This window comes from Microtus oregoni, unplaced genomic scaffold, assembly GCF_018167655.1.
Source record: "Microtus oregoni isolate MIOR12 unplaced genomic scaffold, Mior012 000077F_ref0000221, whole genome shotgun sequence".
NCBI classification, from domain to species: Eukaryota; Metazoa; Chordata; class Mammalia; order Rodentia; family Cricetidae; genus Microtus; species Microtus oregoni.
Genome location: NW_024544029.1, coordinates 361,584 through 373,786, shown reverse-complemented (window position 1 = coordinate 373,786; position 12,203 = coordinate 361,584). Strand labels below are relative to the sequence as shown.

Below are 12,203 nucleotides of genomic sequence, written 5' to 3'. Positions count from 1 at the left end.
CAGGGCCAGTCAGCTAGACACAGCAGCAGCAGGAAAAGTAGAACATACAGAATGAAAGAAAGGTAAAAAAGACCCGAGGCAAAATGCAGATGAAGAGAAACAGGTTAAATTAAGTTTAAGCTAGGGGACAAGTCTAAGCTAAGGCCAAGCATTCATAATTATAAGTCTTCATGTCTTGATTTGGGAACCCGTTGGTGGGCTACAACAATGTATGTGGATCCCCAGAAGAGACATGTTCTCTCTAGCGTCTTCCCTCAGGAGTGTGTGGTAGTTTAGACAGCTGTCCACACTGTGGCTGCTTTGTTCAGTGGTTTTCCTCTAGATATCTTGGGTAAATAGGTACCTTACTTTTGAGAGCTTTACACATCTTTTGCCTTTCTTACCTACTATTGGGTTTTCTTTAATGCATATGAATTATAAATCGTAGACATTATTTTCTTATTTTTTTTACTCTTTGAGACATAATTATATGTTTTATGTATTTGTTTTCCTCCTTTCCTTTCTTCGAGCCCTTCCATTTTTACCAGCTCCCACTTGCTGTCTCTTAAATTCATGGCCTTTCTTTCTTCCTTCTTTCCTCCCTCCTTCCCCTCCCTCCCTCCCTCCCTCCCTCCCTCCCTCCTTCCTTCCTTCCTTCTTTTCTTTCCTTCCTTTCTATCTACCTTCCTTCCTTCCTACTACCTTTCTTTTTTCCCTTTTTTTGAGACAGGATTTCTCAGTGTAACAGTCCTGGCTGTCCTGGAACTTGCTTTGTAGACCAGGCTGACCTCAAACTCTCTGAGATCTGCCTGCCTCTGCCCCCAAGTGCTGGGATTAAAGGCGTGCACCACCACCGCCCGGCTCTATTTCTTTAATTGTTTCATGTTTATACGGGCTGAGTAAGACATATATACAGAACCTACTCAGCTATCATGCAATAACTCTGAGGTTTTAAGTCACACCCATTAGGCACTTAAAGGTGCACACACAGCCATAACCTTTGGTGTCACTTCTCCATAGGGCTCCATAGTAGATGTTCTTGATGACTTTGTGGGCCTATGGTTCCTGTTGCAGTCAGCTGCCCTTGTGTAGAAGTGGCCATTGGTGGCAATGCAAAACAAACAAAAACCTTGAAATTCCAATTTGAATTGTACATAATATTTCTCAGTTTGTATACTCTGTGTACAATGTGTGTACAATGACTGACCCACCTAAAAATTCTACTTTTTTTTCCTTCTGAATACTTACTAAAATAATGCCTTAAAGGGATTTCTGTGAATGCTGAGGGATAGCATGAATGACCGGGTCTGTTTTGATATTCGTGAAAACACATTGCCTGTTGAGAAGGTCCCATGGAAATGATCTTAGCTTTAGGCAGCTCCCTCTTTTTTTTTTTAAAAAATATTTATTTATTTTTTTATGTATACAATAGTCTATCTGTATGTATAGATAGGCCAGAAGAGGGCACCAGACCTCATTACAGATGGTTGTGAGCCACCATGTGGTTGCTGGGAATTGAACTCAGAACCTTTGGAAGAGCAGGCAATGCTCTTAACCACTGAGCCATCTCTCCAGCCCCAGCTTCCTCTTTTAAAATCTGAGTTTATTTAGTAGTGTGTATGTGTGTACATGTGTGTCTGTGTGAGTGTGCATGTGTGTGTCTGTGTGACTCTATGTGAGTTTGTGTATGTGTACGTGTGTGTGCGAGTGTGTACACGCGTTTGTACGCAAAACACAGCTTTTAGGAGTCAGTTTTCCCCTTTCACTGTGACATCAGGGATGAAAATCAGGTCACCAGGCCTGCATGGGGAGTTCTTTGCCTGCCATGCCTTTTTATCAGCCAGTAGACTTTAAAAGTCTCCTTATGAGAAATAAAGTTGAGTAGCTTGAAAATAAGGGTTCCTTGATGTTTTCTTTAGAGAGTTATAGCTCTGGTTATAAACTTTTGGTTATATTTAATAATTCAGAGGGATAATAATTCCAGCTATCCTAAGCTTTCCAACACTGTTTTATACAAATTTGGAATAACTTTCAAAAAGCTGAGATTTACCATAGGGAATATGCCCCTGGTCTGCAGTTGCTTTTGTGCTGTTCTAATAACAAATTTTCTTAGCCTCCTTCATGGACAAGCCTTGAGTTGGTGCTCAGTCATGGTTATTGGTTGAATAAGTGTTTGCTTCTCTCATAAACTGTGTGGAAGACTTAATTTTCAAGAAAGCCCCTGGGCCTTGTGACCATGCATGTTCTCTCTCTCTCTCTCTCTCTCTCTCTCTCTCTCTCTCTCTCTCACACACACACACACACACACACACACACCATTTGTAATCACATATTTCTTCTGAGTAATGACAGTTTTGAAGTGACCAGGGGTGACTTTGTCCCTCCTTGGGAAATAACAGAGAGAAGCTGGGGTGAACGAAAGGATAAATGACTAACTTAAAGGGACAAAGCTTACAGGATGGGAACAGAAGTCTTCCCCTTGTTCTGCTCTCCCCACAGCAGAAGAATCTCAAAACAAGAAAGAGTGTGAGAGGGGATGAGATGCAGGTTTAATGTGCAGCTTATCCCAGTACACCTCATCTCTCTTGGCTTAGCTCTTCAGGTCGTGTGTGCAAGAATCCCTCAGTGTTGTGAGTAGAAGGCTATTGTAAAGCTTTGGTCTTCTTTGGTTTTACGTGGTAAATTTTGGTTGGTTTGATTTTCTAAGACAGAGTCTCACAGCCTAGGCAGGTCTTGAGTCTCGGCGCCTTCCCTTCCTCTCTGCTTCATTTCCCCTCGGCACAGGGCTCCTGAGGATTTCCAGGCTGATTTGAATAGGCCCCATTCTCCTTCTGATGTGTGACCAGTTAGCATTTCTCAGACCTTTTGGCTTTTCTGTATTATTGGTGATTACTGGATTTCTCAATTAAATATGAAGAGAAATGTCTTGGTTATACTTTGACATACTATATTTATGAAGTTCTAATTTATTATTTTCTGTTATATTCATAGAACAAAGGCTTTGTGAATTACTATGGACCACAGAGATTTGGGAAAGGAAGGAAAATTCAGACAGACCAAATTGGATTGGCTTTGCTGAAGAATGAAATGGTATGAGTTTTCAAAAATATAATCTTAATTCTAATCATTTGTACTTCTTACATATTCTTCATACATCACACTTAATCGTGGCATGTAACTGCATGTGTGTGCATGCACGCATGCACATACACTCACACACATCATGCATCATGTTTTATATCCTTGGAGATCTGCTAGGCAGCTACTGTATTCTTGGAGTCACATGATAAGAAAGAAAGCTATATACATTGACCTTGTGTTTAATTTTTATTTGAGATGATGTAGATTTGACCAATGATTTCTTGAATCTGTAACTGAATAAAAGATCCTCTGGCAGAACAACTCATAGCTCCACAAGCCAGGCAAAGGGATGGACCTTTAGCCTTGTTGAGTTCTGCTCATACATACCAGATCTTGTACATGTGGGAGAGGACTGTGCTAGGCATGGGTACCCACAGAGGACCTCATAAGAGCTAACTCGGAGGCCTGTTCCTGTAGCTGGCATGCCACATCTTCTTTTGCTTAAAGTATTCCTTTCCTAATCTTTACATTTTGTACCTCAACTTAAATGTCCCCTGATTTGTGATCTGGGATTCCTCATCTTGTTATGCTTTGTTGTAATTCTCTTGTTGAAATTGTTCATCCTTTCTAGGATAGTGCTCTACCCATCACATCCCACACAGCGTGTGTCAGAGGCTCCATAATTGCTCAGCTGTGGTCTTAGTTTGCTTCTTATAGTTGTGATAATACACCATGACCAAAAGTAACCCGGGAAGAAAGGGCTGGTTGGTTGTACAGGTGACAGTCCATCATCAGAAGAAGCCAGTGCAGGAACTTGAGTCAGGAACTGAAACAGAGGCCATGGGGAACACTGATTACAGGCTTGCACCATGGCTTGCTCAGTGTGTTTTTTTTTTTTTTTAAATAATCAACGTCCACTTGCCCACAATGAGATGGGCCCTCCCACATCAATCATTAATCAAAAAAATGCTCTACAAACTTGCTCACAGGCCAATTTGATGGGGACATTTTCTTAACTGAGACTCCCTCATCCCAGATCACCTTGACATGTGTCAAGTTGTCAGAAAATCCGCCACCACAGAAGTATTAACTTTTTATGAATATTTGTTTGGATAAATACTATAGAAGAAGATGGAATGGAAATTGGGATGAATGTATTATTCTAAGTTGCTTTCATTCTATGAGCTACATACTCAGAAATAAATCCCAGAGATAAAATAACAGGAAGTAGATAATTTTTTTAAAATTAAAAAAGAAACATCATATATGTGTATGACTTAAGGCAAACTATGAAGATGTTAAAACAAATATTAAAATTGACACTTTTTATTATATTTTGCTATTATGGAGGTCAGAGACAACTTGCCAAAGTCAGTTCTCTCCACTACGTGAGTCCTGGGGACTGAACTCTGGTCCTCAGGCTTGGTGGCAAGCACCTTTATGTGCCGAGTCATCGTGCCAGCCCTAACTTATTTTTTAGGAACCAAAATTTCAAAGAACTTGAGAATATAAGTGAAACTAATGGCTTGATATTGTTGATTCCTCCACTGTTTTTGTCGTGTGTTGGCTAAGTCTGAGTATTTAGGCTGTTTGCATCTTGGCTGAACACGGAGGGACAGAAATGAGATGTTCAAGGTCAGGGTTTCTCCAGTGTTGTAGTTACTTTTGGTCTGTGTGGAAGGGTCGTCTCTACTTGTGAAACTTATTAAATGTTGAAAGCTCAAGGAAGAAAATAACAGCAACGTTTTCCGTCCTTTCCAGATGCCCAAGACTTTGCACCTTTTTCAAAAAGTAATTTGCCAATTTTTAAAACCTGTTTACTTGGTTAATTTTTCAAGGTGAAGGCCATAAAATTATTTCTTACACCAGAAGACGTGGATGATCCTGTAAATAAAGCAAAGACATACTTTCTTCAAACTGGTATGTCAGTTTCTTTGCTAATCTATGGTAATACAGACACAGATAAAAATATCCTGCGTGGGCCTGTCCTTCAGGTGCATACACTGAGAAATAGCTGGTGTAGCTGAGCTGGGGGACTGTTAGAGGGGAGGAAGAATGGGAACGGTTTGTACTTTGAATCATTTGGCTGCCTGACGTAGGTTCTTCCTTTTGTCTGGCTTGCTTGGACTTTTGTCTGTCCTACCTGTACTGTGGGGTAAGGAGAGGCGGGAAGTCTTTACCTAGTCTTCCTTCACTGAAGTCCTGTAGGAGGAGTTTCACTCCACACCGGACTGATGGCAGTAGGCGCAGCAACCAGCAAAGCCTCCAGCTGACTGGGGTTCATTTAGGAATTTTTTCTGAGGAGCTGTCGCGTATTCCTGGCTCCCCTTTGGCACTTGATTTGATGTGCGTATATAGCACTGTTCACAGACACACTGAAGAAATGCGATTCTGATTCTGAGTGTGGCGGCAGGTGAGCGATGGCTTCTCTGTCCACATGTGATGTTTTTCCTCTTGTAGAATCTGAGACAATAATTCTCTTGTCAGTGATTCCGAAGCCTTATGCACCCAAAGAGCACCCAGTACTTTTATTAAATAGCAGTTACAAGGCCCCCCATGAATAAGCATCTTTGGGACTCAGCAATACATGTTTTAAAACCCATTAGCTAGGATACAGATTGTCACAATTTATTCATCTGACTTTCTATTGTATGTCTGTAACAGTTCTTCAGAAGCTCCTAGACCCCTCCAGTTTACCGTTTAACCCCTGGTGATTAGTTCTTTTTGTTGGGCAGTCTTCTGAATTAGATTAACTCTGTTCTGAGGAAGGGGTCTGGCCAGCCCTTCCTAATGCTAGACTCGCTTGATCTTTTTTTATTTTTTTTAAAGAAAATAAAAGTTTAAAAAGAAAAAAAGCAAGTTTTTAAAAGTATAATTGGATTTAACCAGTAGTGTTCAGTTTCTCCAGAAAATGATGGCCTCTCATTTAGACTGCTTGTAAAAGTCTCCCCCAGGTAGCTCTGCAGTGGAGGTGCCTACCAGCTGATTTGTCCTCCATTTCAGAGGACGCGAAAGGCACGCTGTCACTGATGCCTGAGTTCCGAGTTCGAGAGCGGGCTCTTCTGGAGTCATTGCATCGCTTCGGCGTGACGGAGGAAGGCTGTGTCCAGGCCTGGTTCTCTTTTCCCCATTCCATGCGCATATTCTACATCCACGCATACAGTAGCAAGATTTGGAATGAGGCAGCGTCTTACAGACTTGCAGCCTATGGATCCAGAGTGGTGGAGGGGGACCTGATCTGCTTGGATGAAGGTGCTGACGAGCATGTCCCAAGCAGTAAAGTGAGTATCCATCCATCAAGGAGGTGACTTGCCACACCAGAAACAGTAACTGCAAAACATTTCCGTTTGCTTTTCTCTTGAATCATTTATTTAATTATTCTTTATCAAAAATTGGGATTCAGATACTGGGGTAGGAATCTGCATGATCAAAGAAGCAGCAGCCTCCAGTGACCTATCCAAAAGGCTGAGATCCTATTTCAGCCCCGCCTTACTACTTCCTGTCTCCTATCTGTCTTCAGTCCTCCAAAACCTCTATGGTTAATTTTGGTCAGCTAGTGGCTAGTTCTGCCCTCTGACTCAAACAAGCTTTATTGTCATAATACGGTCAAAATATCACACAATAATCTCAGGCTTTACTTTTCCGACATCTGGGAGTCAACATATGTTGCTAAGTGAAGAAGGAGTCAGTGTTGGCAATGAAAGGTGGAAAAAGCTCTCTCTAAAGAGTACATCTCAAAAACAAACAGACAAACCTGTTCATGTAATGCCCCAGACATGTTGACTGCCCTCTGAAAGACAAGGGTCACACCTTGCAGAGCTACATGTCTGCACACACAGCAAGGTGCTTTCCCTTGCTTCCTTGTTGCCCAGCATGGTTCATCAGACTGCTCCCTGCTTTTGCCTGAATGACTTTTATTTGTATATAATGCCAAGGAAAGACAGGTGTAGGAGTTGTACAGCTTAAAAGAAAAAAAAAATAAGTTCTATGATGTTATGAGTATAGAGGATGCTATGTTTCTTTCCTATACACGTGGTTTTATATACATGTGACTTTATGACATTTATATTAATCAAGTTATGTCATGACTATTTTTATAAAGCTCACTTTTTCCATTTCTTCCCTGTCCATGTGGCATTTTTATCTATATAGCTTTGAACTAATTAGTGAAGCTGAATTCTGTAAGTCTTGTGAGAATTCCCATAATGGTGTAAAATAAAGGAACAAAGAAGTTTTTTCTAACATTATCTTAAGTCAATTTTAAGATGGTTAAAACCAGGGACAAGACTCTGAGTAGTGTTTCATGTTATTCATTGTAAAAACTGTTGGATTTTAGGGGAGTAAAGGATTTCAGAGGTCTGGTCCTTGAACTTGTATTTTTTTTTAGGAGTGAGAACTGAAGCCCAGATGGGAAAGGAAAAATTCAGAACATATTTAGGCGCATGTAGTGCCCCTAAAAAGACCCAGGAGTCTAAGTGGGTCTCCTCTGGAGGAACATGAAGGCCCAGCCCTTCAGAACTAGAGGAAAGGTAGACTAAATGCTGTATAAAGAAGTCTTTACTACATCAGTGATAGCCTCCGTGATGTATGAATTAAGGCTAGTTTGTTTCAGGTAATAGCCATCTCAACCTAATTAAAAAAAACCAGCAGGCATTTATTGACCCTATGTCTGAAAACTCATGATTTATTCAGGCACAGCTGCATCGCCAATCCTGTCCTCTGCACGAGCAGTGCTCCTAACAGCTGAGCATCTCTCCAGGCAGGAGTTGTGTAATCTGTGATGCTGGGCAGCAGACTTTCTCAGACTTAATTTATCACATGCCTCTTTATTCCTTTCGGCTTTCAGATGCCTCCTACAGTCCTCTCAAACATACCTACAAGAAAGATGGCTGAATAAAATATTGCTGTATTTCCTGGGGAAAGGGGCGGTTGAAGGTAGGGGCTAGCTATACAGAAGCAGACATTTGGTTTGGCATCATTCATTGGTGACCGAGGAAAGTGTCGCCTCCGGGCAGCCACTATCGCTGCTTTTCAGGTTCAGTAGTGCGTGGTTAAAGCAGAAAGAACTGGTCTGTCTTTTATGTAGGGGGCTCCTCTGGAGACAGGTTATTATAAAAAGATTGTGTTTGACCATATGTATATTCAGTCTATAAATCAGAGTTAGGAAACACTGTGGTAATCTGAACAGTGGGAAACTACTCATTTCCATTGTATTTTATGAAACTAGGTTCATCTGGTGACCAAAGAAGAGGAATCTGCAAACACATACACAATACACCAGGTAAGTTTGGTTAAAAGTTACCATCACTTAAATTTAAGTAAACATTGTCCATGAAAGACAAATCTGACCCTCCCTTGCTAGGTAACTTTTGAAGTGCTCTATTTTATATCCTAGTAATTTATGCTTCTTTAATATATTTATGCTTAAATAAACCTATTATGCTATAATCTATACCCTAACAATATAATTTATGCTTGCTTTTATATATATTTCCCAATGTTCATGTCTCCCTCCAGTGTTTCCCAATGTTTGGCCTCCACATTAATCCTCTTTCCAGGGTCGCATTAATCCTATTTCATGGGAACCACTGATTTAATTTCTATCACTGTGATCTCTGTGGTTTTATGTTTGGAAAAAGTTACATAAATGTGTATCTTTCTATATTCCATCTTCTTAGACTGTAGGTTGTGATTCCATGATTAAATGTGGAGGTTGCGAAATTTCTGTAGCAATTCAAGGTTTCTGAATGTATAGGGATAGAAAATGAATTAAAAATCAAATGCAAAATGGACCCAAGGCATTTCTAGATGCATTCACTAGTTTTGCATCATGTGGCTTCAATGAAGACTTGGTTCTCTGTAGCCACTTTGCCCTGTGTGTACCATCCTGTCTAGCATTGTAGATGGTGATGATGGTGATGATGATTATGATAGATGATTATGATAGATGATGATGATGGTGATTGATAATGATGATGGTGATAATGATTGATGATGGTAATGAATGGTGGTGATTGATAATGATGATGAATGGTGGTGATTGATGATGGTGTTGGTGGTGAATGATAGTGATTGAGGATGATGATGGTGATGAATGATGGTGTGAATGATGGTGATTGATGATGGTGATGGTGATGATGATGGTGATTGATGATGACTGATGATGGTAAAGTATTTTGGTGATGGATGATGGTGATGATGATGCTAGTGATGATGATAATGGTGATGAACGATGGTGATGGTAATGATGGTAATGATGATGATTGATGATGCTGATGGATAATGGTAATTGATGGTGGTGATGATGATGGTGATTGATGATGGTGATAGTGATGATGGTGGTGATTGATGATGGTGATGATGGTGATGATGGTGAAGGATTTTAGTGATGGATGATGGTGATGATGATGGTGGTGATGATAATGATGGTGATTCCTGAAATACCTCAGCTCAGATTCCAGACCATTACATATTATCAGTTGTAGGTTTTGGTGTGCACACAAAGTTTTCTTTTCTTAAAAAACCATGGTTTACTTCTGGAAAGCAAAGACTTATTGTTTTCCTACCGTCATTTATCAGCATGTGAATATTGATATATGCTTGGGCTGTATTGTGTTAGAGTACTTGATTTTAAAAGTTGCTGTCTTGGTTGCTGAACTGAGTGTCATAGAAAAGATAGTGAAATGAGTTTTGATTTGGAATTAGGACAGAATTTCCAACACTTTATGAAATGGCTCCAAATGTTCCTCTGCCCTTTTGGGCCATGTGCTTATATGAAATGGTACTCTTAGTGCCAAAGATTACAAAATCTAAACATCTGTCAACTCTGAAAACCATAGAAAATGCTTTTCATTTTATGGTTTCAAATGTCCAGGCAAGAGTTAATGATTTATTTATATGAAAAGAAAGAGCATATCATCTCACTGGTATGCATGTTTGCTTTAATAACTTAATGATAATTAAATTGTCTTTAATAAATGGCAGAATTTTATATGTATGAAGAATTGTCTTGAAATAAATCTTTTATGATTTATTATCAGTAAGTGTTTGGTTTTTATACCAATTTTATGGAGTTTTATACTTAGGATCATATACAATTTTATAATGTGGGTCACAAGTGAATCAAGGTTCTGAAGCCTAGCTGTGGCCCAGGCTGGATTCCAACCCATAGCCCTGCCTCAGCCTTCTGTGTCTGGCTTCTTTGAGATTCATCTATATTTGAAGATTTTGCCTGTTTTTCTAAATGCATTTTAGTATACAGACATGCTGTCTAGCTTCAGCAAAAGAGAAAGCCTCTACAGATCACAGGAGAAAACCTGTACAGATCACAGGAGAAAACCTCTGCAGATCACAGGAGAAAAACCTCATAGATCACAGGAGAAAACCTCTACAGGTCACAGGAGAAAACCTCACAGATCAGAGGAGAAAACCTCTGCAGATCACAAGAGAAAACCTCTGTAGATCATGGTTTACTCATGCGCATACAGCTGACAAAATGAAAATATTTCCTGTTGACTGATTATTTTGTTGCTTTTTATTAAAAGGAATTTCAGATTATCATCCAAAATAGCAGTGGCCAGCAGTAGAGACAGTTCTTTGTTTCACAGAAGACTCTTGCTTTAGGATTGCATGCTTTTGGAGATGGGGTCCTTACTGGAAAATTAAATCAACCTTTATTTTTGAATTTTGGTTTGCCCAGTGGCACCTGATATAAGCTGATGACCTTAAGTCTCCTTAGACCTTGGTGTTAGTTAGCTCTTTCCTTTACCAGTAATGATAAAAGCATCCTAGGTAGTATTCAAAACGTCTTAGGCCAGCTATCATATTTATAGCCTGACGCTGTTTTTGCAAATCTGGGTTGTGGTCATAAAGGTAAAATATGATGGCATATCTTTCTGAAGGCTAATCCATGTATTGTGGTTTCTCCCTGCCCTCCCCAGGTGGTTCTGCCAGTACTTGGATACAACGTTCAGTACCCAGAAAACAAAGTAGGGCAGTGGTTCCGTGGAGTCCTCAGCAGGGATGGACTGCAGGCCTGTAGGTTTAGAGTGCCCGCCCTGAAGCTGAATGTACCAGGATGCTACAGGCACATCTTGAAACATCCCCACAATGTGTCGTACCAACTCTTCCATCCTGACTCTGATGCTAACGTGGAAGGGTCTCACGCTGATGATGTAACCTCATCCCTGTCCATCTCCTTTGATCTTGATGCTTCCTGTTATGCTACTGTTTGTCTGCGGGAAATGATGAAAGGTGATATTTAAACCAGCGCCCGTGATGGAGTCATGTGCCTGGTTCCTCAACTGTTGTAAGTGAACACAGGACTTTAGTGGAGAGGTTTAAACTGAGACACTGATACTGAATTCACCAGATTCCAGCCTCTCAGGGTACTGTGAAAACTGAAGGGCACAGCAGTCAAGAAGCCCAAGGCAGAGGTCCTGGAACTGTGGCTACCCTTTCTTCAGAGGAATCAGAGGCCTAAGGCAGTGATTCTCAACCTGTGGGTCGCGACCCCTTTGGTAACCATCTATCTAAAAGATACCTACATTACAGTCATAACCATAAATTACAAAATTCAAAAACAGTTATAAAGTAGCAATGAAAATAATTTTACGGTTGGGGGTTCCCACAACACGAGGAACTGTATTAAAGGGTCACAGCCTTAGGGAGGTGGAGAACCAACCACTGGTTTAAAACTATGTGACTAGTTTTTCCCCTTGCTTCAGGGATCTCTGCTCCAGTGACGAAAGTTCCAGACTTGAGAGCACTGCTCTGGGACTGGCTGCTGGGGATCACACTTAGGAGCCACGTGGAGAGAGAGAGCGCCCTCTCCTCTGCTTTGAAAGGGAAAGCCAGGTGAACAGCAAAACCACGGTGACAGGACAAGTGAAGACCATCTTTTCTGGTTTGTCATGCAAGGGAATATTATTTGTTCTTAAAGTGACTTACACATGACATCATCTTGGTGGAAGGCAAAGTTTTCATTCAACTTTTTCATACAAGATTTTACCTGATCCCCTAACCCTTTGTTCTGTTTTCTATGACCCAAAGCTCAGATTGTAGGCTGAAATTTACTCACATCCCATCTCTCACACATTGGATTTGCTATTGATTCTTTTTGGAAATAAAGACATTATCAGTTT

The 12,203-nt window shown here is 40.5% G+C and overlaps 1 protein-coding gene across 3 annotated transcripts in view; it reads left to right on the top strand.

Moving 5' to 3' along the window:
• Pus7l (pseudouridine synthase 7 like) overlaps window positions 1-12,203 on the top strand; it is a 21,826-nt gene extending 9,623 nt beyond the window's left edge. For all 3 annotated transcript variants that reach the window (XM_041642598.1, XM_041642597.1, XM_041642596.1), the window contains exons 5-9: window positions 2,971-3,069; window positions 4,899-4,980; window positions 6,064-6,341; window positions 8,288-8,341; window positions 11,001-12,203. In XM_041642598.1, the coding sequence (XP_041498532.1) occupies window positions 2,971-3,069; window positions 4,899-4,980; window positions 6,064-6,341; window positions 8,288-8,341; window positions 11,001-11,324 (837 nt within the window). In that variant the 3' untranslated portion in view covers window positions 11,325-12,203. The remainder of the gene's footprint in view (window positions 1-2,970; window positions 3,070-4,898; window positions 4,981-6,063; window positions 6,342-8,287; window positions 8,342-11,000) is intronic.